At 37.5% G+C, this 21,317-nt stretch overlaps 2 protein-coding genes across 2 annotated transcripts; one reads left to right on the top strand and one right to left on the bottom strand.

The window, feature by feature from the left end:
- The first annotated feature begins 3,266 nt into the window (after positions 1–3,266).
- Positions 3,267–5,624, top strand: LOC140803147 (UDP-glycosyltransferase 87A1-like). The gene is made up of 2 exons (XM_073158852.1): positions 3,267–3,813; positions 4,529–5,624. Exons 1-2 carry the CDS (start codon positions 3,318–3,320, stop codon positions 5,416–5,418), a joined length of 1,386 nt encoding a protein of 461 aa, XP_073014953.1. The 5' UTR covers positions 3,267–3,317; the 3' UTR covers positions 5,419–5,624.
- Positions 5,625–5,993: 369 nt separating this feature from the next.
- Positions 5,994–12,861, bottom strand: LOC140803146 (uncharacterized). Its single transcript, XM_073158851.1, has 13 exons — positions 12,637–12,861; positions 11,864–12,560; positions 10,841–10,925; positions 10,586–10,675; positions 10,342–10,415; positions 9,865–9,949; positions 9,693–9,782; positions 9,312–9,442; positions 7,936–8,017; positions 7,819–7,866; positions 7,566–7,638; positions 7,366–7,469; positions 5,994–6,412 (listed from the first exon to the last, which is right to left on the bottom strand). The coding sequence occupies exons 1-13, from the start codon at positions 12,740–12,742 to the stop codon at positions 6,302–6,304; spliced, it is 1,776 nt and encodes a 591-aa protein (XP_073014952.1). The 5' UTR covers positions 12,743–12,861; the 3' UTR covers positions 5,994–6,301.
- Between the last annotated feature and the right edge of the window lie 8,456 nt (positions 12,862–21,317).

The following is a 21,317-nucleotide window of genomic DNA, read 5'->3' as shown; positions in this document are numbered from 1 at the left end:
ATACAGACATGTATAGTATTTAGATTCCATTACCTTCCGCAGTTATATCTTAAAACGAAAATTTTTTTTTAGACCCTGTTTTATCTTAATTGATAATTAAATCCCAAAGATGATTAGCGTCCGGGTCCCCACATAGATGAATGTGATTCATAGATTATGGAGCCCATTGTTATTGCTTTCATTTATGATAACATGTTTCATTATTTAGATTGTTTATATGCATGTTTATCTGACTTGAGTTACATGCTTATTTGATTTGATTTCATAGATTATGAACTCTATTGTTTTGATTTCATTCATGACCGCATGTTTCATGAATTATATTGTGGATATACATGTTTACCATGTTTTATACTGGGATTTATTCTCACCGGAGTTATCCGGCTGTTGTCTTGTTTTGTATGTGTGCATGACAACAGGTGGGGCTGGATCGGGGTCAAGAGGATGAGGAGAGAAGAAGAGTTAGCGTGGTGATTCCGGACTTACTGTAGATTTGGTTTATTACTTGAAATTAGTAACCGAACCTTAGACTTAGATTGTACAGTATTGTACTTTTATACTGAAATGTATTTTATACTGAGATGTATATTATTTAGATTCCATTACCTTCCGCATTTACATTTTAAAAAGAAAAATTTTTAGACCCTGTTTATCAGAACTGATAATTAAATCCCAACGATGATTAAGAAGATGATTAGCGTCCGGGTCCCTACATTTCATGTTCGCAATCTTGATTTTGATGTTAACAAAACTTGTTATTGTGTTTCTAACATATTTACTCAAGTGTGAAGTTGCAAACACAAGAAGCAAGCTGAAACTGAATTGTGCACAAACTGAATTTCTGGCAAGTTTCGGTGTTTAGAAAATATCTCTCAACTGGATGATCCAAATGACAATCCGCCAACTAGATTGATCAGAAAACGCAATTTGGAACAAGTTGTATTTCACGTCAGTTGGGCAAAATCGGATGTTATCATGGTCTAACTGATCGCTCAATTACTGAACTGATCACACGAAATCAGCGATCAGTTGTGTTTGAGCAGCTGCCGTATTTTGGTCATATCTCTCAGCTCGGTTATCGAAACGAAGCGATTCAGTATGCATTGGAAAGCTAAGACAAAGATCTACAAATCACTCTTATAACTCAAAGTCTGAATCGAAGCTTATGATGCTGATAAATGACGATGAAGCTACTGGTTCTGCACAAACTGAAATCAGCTAGGCTGATTTCAGCACACCAGCTGAAACTAAACCAGCTGAAAACCAGTTGAACCAGTCCAACTGAACCAGACCAACTGAACCAGTCCGACTGAATGACCAGTTGAGTTGACCGGAGTTGACCAATTGACCAGAGTTGACCAGTCGGAAAAATGCCCAGCAAGCTGAATTTGACCGTTGCAATCTCGGAAACAGTACAGAAACTTTTCAAACGGTCATATTCTTGTGTCTAACGTATATATCAGTGTTAGAGCCTATAAATACAACATCTTGAGGATCAAACAAGAGATTTTGAAGAGGATTCAAAGCATTGGCACTTAGCATGAATACATTAGCTAGTTGAGAGCATAAGCCCTTGTGTGAGGATACATTTGAGATGTACACTGTAAAGGATAAATTCCTCACACACAATCACTCACACTTATACAAGAGAGTTGAACTTCAAAGTTTAGTTGAGTGAGTCTTGCACAAAGACGTAAAACTTGTGTATGTAGTCTTTGCATATGAGACATTAAACAATATGCTGATTGTGAGGTGCTGCCTACAATCTTGAGTGCTAGGAGTTCAGTTTAGGCAGTGGTGTAAGTCCTAGCTGAATGGGTTTGTACAAGGTGTTGTATAAATCAAAGTCTTCTAGTGGATCCTTCCCAAGGGGAAGAAGGGGTGACGTAGGAGTTGTTAATCTCCGAACATCCATAAACAAATTTGTGTCTATTTGTTTATTGCATTTACTTATCATTTCCATAGTTTTAAAGATGCATTGTTGAAGCATTTTATGTGTTCTTCAAATACCAAAATATTGCATATCAAGTGTTTGATAAAATGCTTCAACTGAAATACTTTTACTCATTCAACTTGCATATATTTTAAATGCTTTACAAAATATTTAATTGGTTTCTACGAAGGATTATTTCGAGTATCTTCCGCTTGGTTTTAACCAAACTCGATTTAATTCATCGGTGTTCAATATTTCAAGAACCGGGCTATTGTAGCTCAACGATGATCCCCCTAACCGATCCTAACATTTAGTATTTTTGGCATCTCATTATTAAATAAGCCAACCAAATACTTCATTGCATCCAATTTTTTTTCTTTATTTCTCAATTTAAAATGAAAACTTGAAAATGAAAATTCATTTTATACGTTTTGTTTGGTATGTCGTAAACAAAAGAACAAAACATCATTTGTGATTTTAGTCCGTTTCTTTTCAAAACATATCGGTTGACATTTGTAATTTTTTTCAATTTTGAAACATAAGCATTCCTTTCTTATTAGATTTTTGTCAAAATGAAATCTTTATTGGATTTATGTGAAAAGGTAAAGAAGTAAGAATAACTTAATTAAAAAAATAAAGTCATATATCTCTTATTGGATTTATGTGAAAAGGGTAAAGAAGTAACAACCACCTAATTAAAAAAATAAAGTCATATATGTATGGAATTTTTTCATACCGATACCGAAAATTCGGTATACCGCACATTCGATATACCGAATTTTCAGTATGAAAAAAGTTCATACCAGTACCGTACCGACACCGAAAATTTTGTCGGGTATACCGATAATTTTTTCGGTATACCGAACTTAAATTTTAAAAAAAAAAAATAATAAATTTTTTTTTTGGTTTTTCGATATATACCGAAATACCGAAAAAAAAATATTTTGTACCAATACCGATACCGAAAATTTCCCGAAAATTTCAGTATACCGATTTTTCAGTAAGTTCGATATTTTTTCGATACGGTATTTCTGTATTTTTCTCACCTCTATTAACAAATATATATTACTTATGTTCTAAGAATATAATTATAAAAAATCTAATCAATAAAACGGTTTTTAAAATAAAAATACGTATCAAATTAAATTTAATAATAATAGTAATTGGATTTAAAATAAATTTAAGTTTAAAGATAAAATTGTTTTTTTAGTTAAATCATATATCATATCTAATAATTAAGTTTATGTACCAATTTATATTGATTCGGTCTACCACCGATTTCACCAACCTATGACTTTGACTACAGGTTGCCATCATTTGTTTTATGTCTCAAAAGCAATATATATGCGACTCGCAATGAAGCAGAAACTTCGGTTCTCACCTCATGGCTCCGTCGGCAGGTACCTACTCAACCACGCCGTGCCACGTCGTGGCTGTCCCCTACCCGGGTCGAGGTCATGTAAATCCCATGATGAACCTCTGCAAACTGCTCACGAACCGAAAACCCCATCTCCTAATCACTTTGGTCGTCACGGAGGAGTGGCTCGGCTTCATCGGCTCCGAAGAGAAGCCGGATAACATCCAATTTGCCACTATCCCAAATGTCCTGCCGTCCGAGCTTCACCGCGCTGCCGACATGCCTAGTTTCGTGGGGGCTACTCAGACTAAGATGGGGGAGCCGTTTGAACTGCTGCTTGACCGGCTTGGAGCGACGGTCAATATCATCATTGCGGATACTTTCTTGAACTGGGCAGTGGAGGTAGGGAATCGGAGGAATATCCCTGTGGCTTCGCTTTGGCCGATGCCGGCTTCAGTGTTCTCCATCTTTTACCATTTTAACCTCCTCGTTCAGAAAGGTCATCACCCCTTTGAGTTATCTGGTGAGTGTGTTGTCGTAATTTGATTTTATTGTTTAGTTGCGAGGTTTTAGTAAACATAATCGGATAATTAAATGATGTGTTATCATTTATGTATATGGAATGATTAACTTAAATTCAAATGAATGAACTAAACCGAAGCTTAAAAAAGATTCAAGATTATTCAAAGAGGCTGCAACTGCTTGTGAGATTTAACGTTGTCCATTGGAACTATATCCGAAACAAACAAGCCCACCAACCCGAACAATAATCTAGTATTAGTTCTATAAAATTCGATTTTAAGTTCAAAACTCTGATTGAACAAGCTGAGTTACAGCTCAGAACAGTTCTTCTTAGAGCTTCAAATAGATGTCGAGTTGGCTAGACTAATGTTTGGAATACTAGCTCAAATATCAAATATGAATAGTATACATTGGGCTTCGTCGGATAATTTAAGATGAGAGCGTCAATACGTACTATGATTCCATCGTGTGACATCGATTCATAGACGTAGAGATGGTAAAATTGTAGTGTAGAAGTTCCAAAAAATGTACAACTCCGAACTATTTACCGGCTTCTTCAAGCATGGAATTGGGTAAATTTAATAAAAAGAATCACTTTTTACAGATCTTGAAGGACTATGCATTCCTACAATTATGTTGTCCTACCATATTTCTTAGTTAATGCATCTTGTGTTCTATATGTGATAACTATTTGCTCTTAACTGAATGTGAGGCAGAAAGAGGGGAAGAACAAGTAGACTACATCCCTGGCATTGCTTCAATTCGGTTGGCAGATATTCCGTCCATCATCCACATGAAAGATCAACGCCTCCTTGATCTAGCGCTCCGTGTTTTTCCCAATGTACGCAGGGCCCAATATCTCTTGTTCACTTCTATCTCAGATCTTGAACTTAATGTCATAGATGTTTTGAAACAAGAATTTGCATTCCCAATATACACGTTTGGCCCAGCAATACCTTACTTCAATCTTGAGAAAGCCACATATTTCTCAACAAACCAAGACGAGCACGATAACTACATCAATTGGTTAAACTCTCAACCTTCAAGTTCAGTGTTATATGTATCATTGGGAAGCTTTCTTTCTGTTTCAAGTGTCCAAATGGATGAAATTGCCGATGGGTTGCGCGAAAGTGGTATTAAGTTCTTGTGGGTGGCTCGTGGCGAATCCGAGAGGCTAAAAGAAAAATGTGGCCATTTAGGGAGAGTAGTGCCTTGGTGTGAACAATTGAAGGTTTTATGCCACTCTTCTGTTGGAGGATTCTGGACGCATTGTGGATGGAATTCTACGATGGAGTGTATTTTTGCTGGTGTGCCGATTATTGCTTTTCCGATAATAATGGATCAGACCACAATCCGTAAGCACATAGTTGAAGATTGGAAGATCGGTTTGGATGCCAAGAGAGGTGTAGGATCCGGAGATCTTCTGAGAAGCAGAGAAATTGCTAGGCTCGTAAAGAGTTTCATGGATTTGGAAAGTGTCGAGAGGAAGGAGATGGCAAGAAGGGCAAGAGCGCTTCGAGATACAACTCGTGGGGCAATTGCGGATGGTGGGACGTCTAAAACTAATCTCGATTCGTTTCTCAGTGATATTGTATCATTTAAGTAAAGATCAAGGAGCATCTCTTTGTCGACGAGGTTGTGTTTTAAGTGATACCGAGATGTGTTGTTTCATTGTTGTCTGATTTATGTGTCATCATTCATCAACAATCACGTTGATCTTGTAAGAACACAAAGCATAATGCTAATTTCCACTTCAACTATGTGGTATTTCTAAACCAAGTATGCGTTGGCATGTTCAACTCAATTTGTTTATCTAGTTACAAGTGTCTTGAAAAGCTTGGGTTTGATTCTTTTTTATATCTGAAAAGTTCGTTCTTGGTTTAATTGACTAGTAGTTGCGTGTTTGAAATTATTGTATTGTGGGGTTGAAATTTACATCTTCCCCAAAATAGTCATTCAAGGTGAGAAAATTGTTCCCACCATGCCCTCCCTCCTCCAAGCGAAAATGGACAGGGTTTGGATCAGATGGCAAACAAAATACACACCAATTAAACTAAACTTTTTAAGCAAATCAATCAGTTTGATCCATTTTCAATATATTTTTTCTAATCGAGTGTTCCTTGGTAAACTGAAACCTTTTCATAACAATGAAACAAAATTCCGAACAAAACCAACCAAATCAAATCAGTTCTATCAAATTTTCACATTTTACCCGAATTTTTTTGTTCGCTTCTTCTGAGGTTACTTAGCATGAGTAAACTAGAGAACATCTCTGAGATCATTCATCCACCATCCTTAACGCTTCGAATATTTCACCGCTTAATAGATGGTTTTCAGGTGATCAAAATTTTCGTACAAAGAAATAGCCAACGTACGACATACACTGAAATTCCTCGTGAAGTTTGATGAGAATGTAAAAGAAACCCTCAGCATCCAGGACCTTACATCCTTCAAACCTCCTATGAATTTCATTTTTGTCCAATAAGAAACTAATTCAATTTGGCTTTCCATGCTTTATATCTATCGCTTTCTTGCTTGTATCTTTTCCATTCTCTGAGGACCGCAAGAATTACATGCAGTGAAACTGGTAAGAAGAAGGGCTGTCAAAAAGAGGAACAGATTAATTATCAGATGACAGGTTCTCACTTTTGAGATCATCTTCTACAGTGCATATCCATAAAAACAAAATCTTAAACAACGTGTTTTTGTTTTTGGTCCCTTCATATATCAATTAACCCAAAACAGGAAATTCTAAACAAGAGAATAAACATGCTTACTTTTCTGCAGTGGATTATTTTTCACATCCCTTGGCCATCTCCCAAAGGCGAAAATAGAACCAAAATTATTAACTCATTTTCCTTCCATTTCCCCTAAAACAGTTATCCTTATTTTCAAGTCTTCCAATTTGATCGTTACTATCCATTGAACCATTCGTCAGTCCCCAGAAATAATATGTTATCGTATTAAGATTTAAGAAACAAAACACAATTTTTAAAGTTTAAGATAATTTTATTTTCAACTTCAAACAATTTCTGACACAATTAGCCATGCACAGCTAAACCTCTCTCCCAAAATCAGACATAACATGTATTTTAATCACACAAAACATTTTTGAAATACTTTGTCCAAACACCAAACCTAATCCAAACAAGGCCTCTATTTCTAATGCTCCCTAACTTGATGCCAGATAAAGGACCATGATAGGAGGATTGTTTTGTGTAAATGACAACAAGCAGTGTAATGGAATCTCTGAAAATATAATCACACATGTCAATGTTGTTTGTGGTAGCTAACTATTTTAACTGTTTTGCTTCTCCATTTACAAGCTCTTGTCAGGGTTAATTCTCACAGCAATGCCTCCAATTTTCAAGTATCACGAGTGTGCTAAAACCGAAAGACAGCATTTTTATATATCACGTGGTAACCCATATTTTCTCAATTTTAAAGTTTTGCTCTGGTAAATCTAGAATGCTTAAATAAAGCATGCAATATCATCAAACAAGATATGGACACCATAGAAGTTCTAAAAACAGTTAAATGTCGTGGAACGAACCGAATAGACAGCAAAGCAGTGCTCAAACGAATAGTAGCTCACAGACATCATAGACGGGTGATAGAATGCATCTTCTGCAAAGGATTTTGCTTGTCTCGAGGATACTGACAGACAAAAGAATGGATGTATGTATTAGTATGTTAAGTGTGACGAACGGAAAAAAATGTTTCTTCATCGCATCACCAACTATAAATTCATACCGGCTGAAGCATCACAGGCTCCATGGGACACATTGCTTAATGTCAACTTTGCAGCTTTAAGAGAAAACTTCACCTGCTCAAGTAAAATGAGGAATTCCAATTATTATACAACCACGACCAAAATATAAACTGGAATAATACTAGATTAATCAATCAGCATCAGAAGGGAACCAAAAATCCAGTTGTTTAACTAATGAATCTTGAGATGAATTAATATGAGCCCTATCTCATTAACAAGCTAAGATACGCTCACCTGTTTTCCTATTTCATCCTTAATGATCATTCTCGGGAGTGACTGTACCTGCACATTTAACCCGGTTACACCAAAATGCTTAAATTAAAAATTGATAGTTAAAAGCAGATGACAAACCAATCGAGAAAGTGAGCCAAGAGTTGTGCTGCATTGAAGAAGATTAAAACAAGTGTGTTGCCGTGACAGCACATCCAATTCCCTGAATCACATAATTTACGCAAGCCATCAGTGTCCAAACAGACAGCACAAGACAACCAAAGATCCAACAGACATTGACGCAAAAAGCATGTGCAGCAAAAAGGATAAATAGTTAAATGCTTTAGGCATTTGGTGGAGCTTATAGGAGCTTAAATGTAGAATCCCTTGGTTTAGTAAAGAGCTTTTGATACAAAGTATGAAAAGCAACAAACCATGTCTCTTCGATGGTAGAAAGCTACAGTTAAGATCATTGACAGTTCTAGTTTACCAACAAAATAGTGTGGCACCTATGTCATGATAGTGAAATTTCACCAGTCCTTCCTATCCCCAGTAGCCCTTTTTTTGTTCCACTAGTGAATCAATGTAAGCTGGCTAGCTGGCTAAGACAGAGGATTGTAAAAGGGAATAACAAGATATGCGATGCTGTTTCGGTGAAGAATATATATATATATAAACAAGTATCTTAAGAGATCAGCATGAGGAAAACAAAGAAGAGATAGGGGCGATATTCTAAAATGAAGAAGCGGGAATCAGAAGCTCCATGGGGAGTAATTGTAATCCTAAAATTCTTTTTCCAGTAAAAAAATTGCAATAGCTGTTGTTTAAAATACAATTAAATTGTATTTGAACAGCCTGTTTTTGCTACCACACAGTGGATGCGATTTTCATTCTTTCCAATATGTTTCAGCCGTCTATGGGTTCTAATAAGTATTTGATAAGACCTTTGAGCAAACAAGTTCTAGCTCATAAGCTTAATTGAAGAAGCTCTAAGTTACTCTCATTCACGGCCTCCATATAACTTGATTAAGTTTTAATTTTTCCCAATACATTCTAACAGCTCATGGAATCAAACAAGTATTTGATTCGATCTTTGAGCACAAAAGGTCTTTTCAAAAGCTTAATTGAAGAAGCTCTAAGTTTCACCTCTAGATAGACTCCCAATGAATCTAACAATTTTAAAAGCTACACATGAAAGTAACAATTTTTTACTAAAATTTAGAACTTTGTCACCCATTAAACAAAACCTAGAAAAAAATCCAACTGTTAATTTTTATCATATCAAGCATAAATTTATTACGAGGAATCTCAATCGGAAAGAAACTATCCATTTTTCGTTGGCAGTCTTTTGACAGACACCATAAAGCTGAAGATAACGCCTTTCTGGTATCTGAATCAAGAATATTGATTCTTCATTTCTATGTAATTTTAGCACCAAAAGATAAACAAAGCATATCAAGCATAAAATCAAACAACTTCTACTGCCATTTTATCCATCACCAGACTTGTTTTCTCACCATTCCGTAAAACCTCTTTCACTGGCTAAAATTTGTAATGCCCCTGATGTATCACCAAAAAAACCATTGGATTTTAAACCAAAGAGTTGCCGCAACTGCCCAACAAACACTTCAAAAATTTTCCTCAATTCCTGCTTTCAGAAAGTACACAAGTTATATTTCAGACCTTATAGTCATCTTGACATTTGAATCAAAAATTGAAGTAAATATGGTATGAAACACAGCCATGTAGTCCGCATAAATATAAATTCTAGCTTATCCAAAATTAAGTATTTTTTTCAGTAACATGAAAAGGAAAATCAAACAATGATAAACAACTTCATATACAATGATAAACAACTTCATTTTATTCACGAGTTCTCACAAATAAAGGCTACTGACCTCAGGTGATATTTTATGTCTGCCATGAGGTGCTATATTGGTATCATTCAAACAACCTGGAGGGTTCCAAACTAAAACACCTCCCCACATCTACAAGTTGACAGTTTAAGAGCTGAGATTCTGTGACAGGCAAAACATAAAAAATAAACTGTTAAGTAAAAGTGCAACTCACAGGCGATATAAAGCCATTTGTCATGGAAATTTCTCCATCTGGTAGCTGCAACAGAAGTGGACACTCCGATGCAGATGGTACATATCTGGTGTAAGAACCAAAAGCAAATAGCAATTATTCAATAGACTCTAAAGAAGATCACACGCTAATAATTCACAATGTAAACCCACTAGATTGAGATAGGATACAAAATTAAACAAGTACTATCAAGCGAGCATTTTATGTACTTCTCTTACAATCAGTTTTGTGCTAGCGCACAACATTGAAAATTGCTTTATTTGTTAAAGAGAAATAATCTGAAGTTCTAAAAGCCACATTTTCTGGCTGCTGATTTTTTTAAAAAAAAAATAGCCAGAAGATTGAACATTTGAACTACTTCAAAAATGAAAATGCAGAGTATAATAAAAGACAGGAAAATAGTTTCTACAAAAAACAGAACACGAGATATGAGGAAAGAAAATGAAATAAAGATTATACACCACAAACTGCAGGATTTTTGAACGCCCACCAGCTGCAACTGATGTATCCAAATGCCACTCGTTTGAGTTTACCTACGTACCAATACTATAAAGAATGACTCACAACACAGAAATGATGGCACACAAACCAATAGCACTTAAAGAAAATCCAATTCACACACTGGTTAACGTTCATTTATTAATCATTTACAAAGTTTATTCCCAGGATGATCTTCACATAAGAAATTTTTGAGTGAACATACAAAGAACGGGAGATCTTTCGCACTGAAAATATAGCCGCCCAACTGTTCATTCCAATAGGAAAAGGAAGACTTCGGAGTGTGGTATAAGACCTGCAAGTTTGCCAAGAATGATAGATTAAGTCAAAGAGTATTGTTCAAGAATATCAATATAAACACGTGTAAGTTTGACGGAATTCCATAAGCTTACTTTGAAAGATTAATGAAATGACACAATGAGGAAAGAAAAAGAAAAAAGAGAAAAAGCATGAGTATGACCTGACTTTCCACTTTAACATCTGCCAGAGGCTTCAACTCCTCAATTATAGGAGACAAGAGATTCACATCAGCATCTTGGAAATCCCTAACAAACAAGATAATTTTTAAGAAGAACGGTACAAAAACTAGACTAATGGAGCCTTCCCATGACACTGTCGCGTCTATATTTCAAGGTTGTAAATGGCGGGAGGCGGTGGCGGGGCGGTCGGTGACCGCCTACCGCCTCAGCCGCCTTGGCGGTGCCCAGGCGACGCCTAGGCGGTTGAATTTTTTTAAGTAATTTTTTTATAGATAATCATGCAATATAATCATTTTTATATAAAATGTGTAATTAAATAATGTTTAAGCACAAAATATAATATCATCTAGATAATGTGAAATTAATAAAGATTCATCATCATATAAATACTATTATGATAACAAAGTAATATAATTATTTTTACCAAAAAACTAAGTTTAAAATTTTTTAATTTTTTTTCTGACTGCTGGTGGCAGTAGGCGGTGGCGGGCGGATTGTGTGTGGTGGTGTGAAATAAAATGAGGTGTGTTAGGGTTTTAATATTTAAAATTATTTGACTTTGACTGGTTTTTAAAATTGTTGACTACAAATTAAAAATTTTGATTGACTGCCTAGCCTGCTCGCCGCCTCGACCCGCCTCCCCAACGCCGTATAGCTTGGGCCGCCTAAAACACCCGCCTCATGCATAGGCGGTGCGGTCGAGGGCCGAGGCGGCCGCCTCGACCGCCATTTAGAATACTGCTATATTTGTTATATTTCCCCCCAGATAAGTCATCATCACATAGCAAATGTCTTTGGAAGAAAGGTTGAACATACAGAGCAGGGATGAATTTATAAAATCAATTTGACAAATATAATCAGAATAGCACCAAAAAATAATTTTAATGAACAATATCCATAAATTGATTCATCATAAAATGAGAAATTGTAGTGAGACAATTAAATTTTTTAACAGCATCTGAATGATACAATTACCAAAGATCGCATTAAGAAGACTCTTTTACCAGTCATAAATCCAATTGCTCGGATCAGCATTCAGAAAATTGAAAGAAAGCACGATCTTCCCATCTGCCCCCACGGGCATAAACTCCCCGCTAATCGACCCTTCCTCTTTTCCACCATTTGCAAATACTTTCACAAAAATCTCGGCTACCTCCTTCACAGCTTCCTCTTCCAAAACACTCCCTGCAATCCAAGCATGCCTGTACTTCCCAACTGCCATCCTGGCTTCGAAACTTTCCTCCATCCTCACAACAATAACGGTGTAAACTTTTCCAATTGTATTACTCCCACTACTATCATCCAACAACACCTGCAAATCCTCATCGAACAACTGTTCATCGTATTTTCCCAAATGCTCATAAATCTTGAGCTCATTAAGCGACCCACACTTCCAACGCGCACTATTTCTGGTACGGACACACTCGGAGCCGTAGTCTAGGGTTACAGAAATAGACGAATTGAGATCACAAGCACCGCACGATGGGAAAGCGTTATCACTAAGTTTGCGCATGTGAGACTCAATTGAAAGAGATAACTCGTCAGCCGTGGATGAACCACGCCCGAAATTGACAAAAACAGCTTCAAATTGACAAGGGAACAGCAGAGGATTGGAATCGATAGCGGCAGACAGATGATCGATTTCACGGAACGGCAGCGGCGACCTGTAGATTTCAATCGACCTCAGCAAAAAAGGGAGACCTGCAATTGGGATAAAAACACGCAACGAATATTAAAAATCTGAAAATGCAGCGAAAAATGTGAGCTTCAATATTACCTGATATGAAAGAGAAGAGAACCGTGAGAGTGAGAGTCAAGCGTTTGAGTCCAGGTCTGGTTTCTCGCATGGTTTCCGTGGAGGGAGCTTCGGAGACTTCCGCCATTGGCCGGTGAATTTCTTCTTCACTTGCAGCGGCAACTACAGACCTACAAAGGAAGCTGTTTGATCATAAATTCAAGCTTCGTGGACATAGCCGGAGATTAAAATGTTGATGGGAGGACAATTTTGCATTTTACATATACAAATAATATATATGCATCTATTTCTGTAATGAAAAATACCATAAACAAATCAAATAATGTTATAAATTTAGTAGAGAGAACGTGAGAAAAACAAGTCCATTTTATTACAATTAAACACCTCTATTTATATTGTAAAGAGATTAGTCTATAAAAAGAACATTACAATCAAATCAATCACCTAAATATCATATATATATATATATATATATATATATATATATATATATATATATATATATATATAACACTTCCCCTGAGATAATTGATAGAGAATCCAATGTTACCTTGTTAAAACCTTGTCAGTAAAACTCAGTGGGAAAAACCTGAACGAAGGAAAAAGAGTACAACAACTAATACTCCCTCTGATTTCAATCACCGAAGATCTGTTAATTGATGCATCCCTATCTTGTACACCAATTTCTTGAATGTTGATGTTGGTAACGCTTTTGTGAACAAATCAGCTACATTGTCACTAGAACGAATTTGTTGTACATCAATATCACCTTTCTTCTGAAGTTCGTGTGTGTAGAAAAACTTTGGCGAAATATGTTTCGTTCGATAACCTTTGATATATCCTCTTTTTAGTTGTGCGATGCAAGCAGTATTATCTTCAAATATAGTCGTCGGGCTATCTTTCATTGTTGGTAATCCACATGATCTTTGAATATGTTGGGTTACGGACCTCAACCACATACATTCTCAACTTGCTTCATGCATTACAATGATCTCAGAGTGATTAGATGATGTCGCTGTTAAAGTTTGCTTCGTCGACTTCCATGAAATAGTAGTGCCCCCTCGTGTAAACACACAACCTGTTTGGGATTTGGCTTGATGTGGATCTAAAAGATAGTCTGCATCTGCATATCCTATTAAAGATAAATTTGATTTTTTCGAATAAAACAATCACATATTAGTTGTACCACGAAGGTAACGAAATATGTGTTTCACACCATTCCAATGTCTTCGGGTTGGAGAAGAACTATATCTTGCTAGGAGATTAACAGAAAATGCTATATCTGGTCGAGTGCAATTTGCAAGATATGACGATGCACCAATTGCACTAAGATATGGTACTTCAGGACCAATGATTTTTTCTCTATGTTCAAGTGGACGAAAAGGATCTTTATTAGTGTCGAGTGATCGGACGACCATTGGTGATGCTAATGAGTGTGCTTTGTCCATGTAAAAGCGTTTTAATAACTTTTCTGTGTATGAAGATTGATGAACAAGCATTCCTTCGGATAAATGTTCAATGTGCAATCCAAGACAGAACTGTCTTTCCCAAGTCTTTCATCTCAAATTCACTTTTTAAATAATTGGCAGTTTTGGTGAGCTCTTCGGGAGTTCCTATAAGATTTAAATCATCGACATGTACTGCCACGATTGCAAAACCCTCATCCGTTCTTTTTGTAAAAACACATGGGCAAATAACATCATTTGTATAACCTTCTTGTAGTAGAGATTTGCTAAGACGATTGTACCACATGCGTCCGGATTGTTTTAATCCATATAATGATTTTTGAAATTTTATTGAGAACATGGTCTTGGGGGTTGTATCACTTGCTTCTGGTGGTTTAAATCCTTCAGGGATTTTCATGTATATGTCGTTGTCAAGTGAACCATATAAATATGCGGTGACCACATCCATTAGTCGCATGTCCAAATTTTCTGATACAGCAAAGCTAATCAAAAATCGAAAAGTGGTGGCATCCATCACAGGTGAGTGTTTCCTCATAGTCGATTCCAGGTCTTTCAGAAAAACCTTGAGCTACAAGTCTGGCTTTGTATCTTACAATTTCATCATTTTCATTCTTTTTTCGTACAAACACCCATTTGTATCCTACAGGGACTACATTTTTAGGTGTTTGAACTACCGGTCCAAACACTTTACGTTTTTCTAGAGAATCTAATTCAGCTTGTATAGCTTCCTTCCATTTCGGCCAGTCATTTCTTTGTTGACAATCTTTAACAGACTATGATTCGGGGTCATTAACACCTTGCGTGATATCAAGGGCCACATTAAGAGTGAAAACATTGTCAATGTTTGTTTTTCTCCGATCCCATATTTTACGAGATATCAAATAATTTGTTGAATTCTCGGTATTTTCATGTGATTTTGGTTCTCCCTGAATCACGTTATCCACATCTATTTCATTTATTTTTCTTGTAGTATCATGTAAGGTTGCTTCTTCTGGAGACCTTTTGTGAGAACCCGAAAATTTCGACCGAAGTAAATCAAGTAAGTGATATAAAAATGATTCAGTAATTTTTGATTCAATTAAACTACTTGAATAATAATTTAAATCTCATCAAACTTAGCTTGAGAAAGTAGATTCTAAGCTTGGGGATTAGCTCAACAAGAGGCCAATCTACAAGTAACCGTATCCATTGAAGAGTTTTCGCGGGAGGAGTAAAACCCCAGCTCAAGGACGCAAACTTCCAGCTCGAGGAAGCTCAACCAAGCTTGTCCTAACAAGACTATAAAGGGAGCTAAAATGAGAGCTAAAAGCTTTGGACAAATTAAAGATGCAAGAGATGGCTTTTGAGTAAACCAAAAAGGGAGCTAAGGGCTTGAGCTAAGGGAAGGACAAATTCATGGTGTAAGAAATAACCATTGAGATTATCAAGGTGACTCATGGGGATTATCAAAGCAATTAGTGCCTTTCTTGATCTCCAAGGGATCGGCCACTATGCTAGATGAAGGGTCATTCTTTGGCCTATAAATAGAAGACACCATGCCATGCAAAACCTTGCAATCACCAAGCCAAAAATATTCGGCCACTTCCCCATCCACTCTTCAAAAATTTTCGGTCCTCCCCCATCCCACATAAGTCACGGCCGAAATAAAGAGAAGCGAAGGAAATCCTGTTCGTGCAATCAGAAGTTGCAATTCTGCGTCACAGTGCTGCCCGATCGAAGACTACATTCGCCAAAGACACGCCGAAGTGCTGCCGAAATTTTGAGAAGGAAGCTTCACTCAAAAATCTACAAGTAAGTGGGCTTTTGAATATGTACTTCAATTCTATTTTTAAACTTGATATGAAATAATGTGACATGCATGCTAGTGTGTCATTTTCAAAAATCAGTGTGGATAAACTTTAAAATTTCGATCGATTATTCTTTTTGTACTTCGAATTTCTTGGTTCCGCTGTGTCAGTATGAACAACTTTGAAATCTGAATATCTATAAAGTTCTGTCTATGACTTCTGAATTCTGTTTTCACTGTTACGAGTCAATTTGAAATGGGACGAGAATTGTAATTCTGTCTGGCCCCCATTGGTGGGTATAAAACCATGTTCTGTCTGGCCCCCATTGGTGGGTATAAAACCATGTTCTGGCCTCACCCCTTAGAGGACTAACATATTGGGGACAATTTGACCATGAATATGAGATGAGTAACAGTGTTATGTTCTGTCTGTTCTGATTGTTCTGTTCCGAATAGAAATGATCTGTATAGCTTCTGTTTATGTTCTGAATCATTTGATAAGTTCTGTCTCTTATTCGATTCGTTTCCGTTGTGTCAAGTTAAGAATATTAAGCTTTGAAAGAGAATGTTTTAAGAAAACTAAGTTCTATATGTATCTTTGGAATCGATCGACCCCCACTTGCTGAGTGTTTTCCCAAAACACTCACCCCTTACAAATTTCAGATAAGAACGAGGAACAACTGAATGAGGAAGAGCAAGATGCCTTCTGGGGTTGGTGAATCAGAGATCAAGATCAGAATTCAACATTTTACTTTTCTTTCGTTTCCGCTATTAGAAACTCTGATGTATTTTATTCCTTTGTCATTGTAAGACAATATTTCATTTATGAAAAAGACTGGTTTGATTTGATACGAGGCTTTATTGTTTTCAATTTAATTGTTAAACAATGCCGGATGTCACCGATGCTTCGGACTCGGGGCGTGACATTTAAGTGGTATCAGAGCTACCAGGTTCATAATCCCGCTGGGATTTTGACAGACAAAATTTGACAAAGTCAAATTTTGGCAAAAGCCTAGTGCATCCCAATCCCTTCATCTGTTCCCTAAAATTTTCGAACAATTTCCAAAAATCTATCCCTTCAATTGTTCCGAAAATATTCAGCGTCCAAATTTCCACGAAAACTTTAGTATTTGTGCCTTTCTATCTTTGATGAGAATCTGATATTTTACCTCCATTTATTCTAGGAAATGGATGCTCCCCGTACTCGTGCCCAGGCTGCCCTACGCTTGCGTAAGCTCACCATAGACAATCAAAAAAGGGAAATTGCAACGTTGAAGGTGCAACTCGCCAAGGAGAAATTGGAAAAGCAAGAGCTTACTGAGAACAGGATTATGCTGGAGTCGGACGTGCAGCGACTCACACATCACTTGGACGTGGCGGAGAGCCAAATGATGCAGACACCGACTAATGCAACTCGTTTTGCGCGCTTGGTGGCACTCAACATGGATCTACTCGAGAGGATAGAGATAGAGAAGGATCACGCTGCTCAGGCTCGTCAGCGTCAGGACCAGTTTATTGCAAAGCAAGAGCGCTACATCTCAAGGATCCACGCCACTATGGACGGACTGCAGGATCAGAACAACTATTTACATCTTGTGATAGAAAACATGGCAGAGGAGGAAGTGGCACCTATGGAAGTAATTGTGGACGACAGCGACAGCGACAGCGGAGAGTTATTCGACTAGATTAGCATTATATTAAAGTATCTGAATAAATTGTAACCGAGAAAAATATTATGTGTACCAATTTATTTTGAAACTTGCTATCAACTTATATTATTGCATGATTAAGAAAATTTGATAAGTATCTTATCTATAAAATGTTTTTTTATCTTTATAGGAACAACATGGACCTCCAAAACGTTATAAATGAACTTCAGAGTCAACTTCGAGAAAAGGAGTCAGAAATTAAGTCACTAAAAGAAAAAAATGATAAGCTCGAGAAAGATAACTACCAATTGGATGGAAATAATATATGTATAGGGGAAGACCTTCGGGAAGCCAGAGTTGAGGAAAAGAAATTACGCGATGATGTCAGACGATACGCTGCTTATCATCTAGAGTCGGAACGACAGCATGAGATCACCAAACAAGAACTGAAGAAGGCGCAAGATAGGATTCTTACGCTCCAAATCCGAAGTGATGGCCTTCTCAGTATTCAACATCGTCTTGAGGAAAAGATTGGAGAACAAGAAATCGATGAGAAAGTAAGCCAATCAACAATCCAAGAACTGCAAGACCAAGTGAACAACCTTGATCACCACAACACGCAACTGCAGAATTACATCGAGCATCTACAAAATGAGATGGTCAACATGGAAGAACTTATGGAGCAAATGGAAGAAAACCCAATGGAAGAAGAAGAAATTAACGAGGCAGTAGGAGACGGTGAAATAGTAGATGAATAGGGAGAAAAGAACTTTAGAATAAATTTTGATTGTATCGAGGAATATTTGATTTAGTTGATTGTATGCAAATCCTTTTCAATATTAATGAAATTATTTCTTTGATTAAATTGTGTGGCAAACAAATTAATAAAGAAAATACGTGTTTATAGGAGATGGCAGGCAGACCACCCCGAAACAACCGTAACGCTCGAGACGCCAACCAAAACGATAATCCACCACCACCGCCACCACCCCGAGTGAACCTTAGTCAAGAGGATATGATGGCAATAGCAACTATCGTCGCTGCAACATTACAAGGATTTGTGAATCCACTGGCCAATGCCATCCAACCACCTCAAGAACCTCAACCTCGTGGAATCAAGTATCACTACGAATCTTTGAGGAGGAATCGAGTCCCAACTTTTGATGGGAACCCAGACCCTGAAGTCAGTCACAACTGGCTCAAGAACGTGGAGACACAACTACATTTGCTAGAAATACCGGAAGAGTTAAAAGTAGAAGTTGTAACCCCATTTTTGGAGGAACGAGCTAGGAAATGGTGGGAAACTGTGTCGCTACCTTTAGCAGAGGTAGAAGATATCACATGGCCAATTTTCAAGAGGGAATTCCTGAAACAATACTATCCGGCCGAGTTTCGTCTACAAAAGTTGAATGAGTTTGAGAATTTCAGACAGTCACCAGATATGACGGTAATGGAGTACACGTCAAAATTCAACGATTTGGGAACTTACGTTCCGACAATTATGTCAGATGAGACGTTAAAAATGCACCGCTTCAAGAAGGGGCTCAACAGTCGAATTCAGTCGGCACTGGCAGTGTACAAACCAAGCAGCTTTGCAGACTTGATGGGCGCAGCAATGAGTGCAGAAACCGATATCAAGCGACGTGAAGAAGAGAACAAGAACAAGAGACCGATGAACAATCAACCCACACAGAATAATCTCAAGTTCAAGAAACCAAATTATTCAGAAGGATCATTCAAGGGAAATTCTGCCAGGACTGGTAACACCGTAGGAAAATGGTGTGATACATGTCGACAAAAACATGTTGGAGAATGTTATCGGAAGACAGGCGCTTGTTTCAAGTGCGGGAAGGTGGGCCATAGAATTAAAGACTGTCCAGACAACAAGGACAAAGGGTCAGGGCCCAACAAACAACATGAAAACAAGACAAATGCATCGGGTTTATGCCATAACCCAAGGAGGAAGCCGATAATAGCAACGAAGTTGTGGCAGGTACCATCTTACTCAATAAAATGCCTGCGTATGCTTTGTTTGATTGTGGTGCCACCCATTCGTTTGTGTCTAGAAGATATGCTAAGAAGCTTAAACTTGAGCATGATATTCTTAGTGAACCGTTAAGAGTAGCAACACCGGCTAGTAAAATAATCGAAACTCACAAAGTACATCGAAACTGTAAAATTTGTATCGGCAAACAAATTTTTGAAGTAGAATTGATTCAACTCAATATGGTGGAGTTTGACATCATTCTTGGAATGGACTGGTTAGCTAAAAACCATGCCATAGTAGACTGTCAGAAGAAAGAAATTAGACTTCAAACTCCAGCAAAGAGGGAGGTCGTATATCAAGGGAAATCCAAAGAAAGAAAATCTCTGCTATCTGCCTCGCAAGCCTGGAAGGCCATGAAGGGAGGCGAAGAAATTTATCTGGCAGTAATTACTGAAGCCAAAGAGGAAGAAGTTCCAAAGTTGGAAGATATTCCAATTGTTCAAGAATTTCCAGACGTTTTTCCCGAAGACTTACCAGGAGAGATACCCGATAGAGAAGTAGAATTTGAAATCAACTTGGTCCCTGGTGCTGCACCAATCTCTAAGGCACCATACCGCATGGCTCCAGCTGAATTGAAGGAATTAAAGGAGCAACTCCAAGAATTGCTGGACAAGAAGCAGATTCGTCCTAGTGCATCTCCTTGGGGAGCCCCAGTGCTTTTTGTAAAGAAAAAGGACGGAAGCATGAGACTATGTATCGACTACCGGGAGCTAAACAAGATCACCGTAAAGAATAAGTACCCACTCCCGAGAATAGATGATCTTTTCGATCAGCTAAAAGGAGCTAAAGTTTTCTCAAAACTTGATCTCAGATCAGGTTACCATCAGTTAAAAGTCAAAGCAGAAGATATCCCTAAGACTGCTTTTAGGACAAGGTATGGGCACTACGAATTCACGGTAATGCCGTTTGGTCTAACCAATGCTCCTGCAGCATTCATGGATCTTATGAACCGAGTATTCAAACCGTATCTCGATAAGTTCGTGGTAGTGTTCATAGATGACATCTTGGTGTACTCACCAAGTGAGGAGGAACATAGTGAGCATCTGCGTCTTACTTTGCAAACATTACGAGAGAAAGAACTCTATGCCAAATTCAAGAAGTGTGAATTCTGGCTGAAAAGTGTGGCGTTCCTAGGTCATATAATCTCAGAACAAGGGGTGTCAGTAGACCCTAAGAAAGTAGAGGCAATTAAAGATTGGCCTCAACCTAAAACAGTGACAGAGATAAGGAGTTTTCTGGGATTAGCAGGCTATTATAGAAAATTTGTAGAAGGATTTTCGTCAATAGCCATCCCACTCACTAAACTTACTCAGAAAAATTCGAAATTCAATTGGAATGAAGCTTGTGAAAAGAGTTTTGAAACCCTGAAGACAAAACTCTCATCCACACCAGTACTAATTCTTCCCGAGGATGGTAAGAATTTTACCATATACAGTGATGCTTCAAAGGGAGGGTTAGGGTGTGTGCTTATGCAAGAGGGTCAGGTAATTGCGTATGCCTCACGACAATTGAAACCCTACGAACAGAATTACCCCACTCATGATTTGGAACTAGCCGCAGTCGTATTCGCGCTTAAAATCTGGAGGCACTATCTCTATGGAGTAAAATGCGAAGTTTTTACTGATCACCAGAGCCTTAAGTACATTTTCACTCAGAAGGAATTAAACATGAGGCAAAGAAGGTGGATGGAACTTCTCAAAGATTACGATTTGGTAATCAGTTATCATCCGGGAAAAGCAAATAAAGTGGCAGAT

Source organism: Primulina eburnea, chromosome 10 (genome assembly GCF_022965805.1).
Source record: "Primulina eburnea isolate SZY01 chromosome 10, ASM2296580v1, whole genome shotgun sequence".
NCBI lineage: Eukaryota > Viridiplantae > Streptophyta > Magnoliopsida > Lamiales > Gesneriaceae > Primulina > Primulina eburnea.
This window is presented reverse-complemented; position numbering and strand designations above follow the sequence as displayed.

Bases quoted from the DNA above. Each gene is read 5' to 3' on its own strand.
- LOC140803147 (XM_073158852.1), top strand. From the start codon at position 3,318: ATGGCTCCGTCGGCAGGTACCTACTCAACCACGCCGTGCCACGTCGTG. The intron at 3,814-4,528 runs GTGAGTGTGTTG...AATGTGAGGCAG, and splicing joins TCACCCCTTTGAGTTATCTG to AAAGAGGGGAAGAACAAGTA.
- LOC140803146 (XM_073158851.1), bottom strand. From the start codon at position 12,742: ATGGCGGAAGTCTCCGAAGCTCCCTCCACGGAAACCATGCGAGAAACC. The intron at 12,561-12,636 runs GTAATATTGAAG...TCCCAATTGCAG, and splicing joins TCTCTTCTCTTTCATATCAG to GTCTCCCTTTTTTGCTGAGG. The intron at 7,470-7,565 runs GTATGAATTTAT...TTTGTCTGTCAG, and splicing joins AGCCTGTGATGCTTCAGCCG to TATCCTCGAGACAAGCAAAA.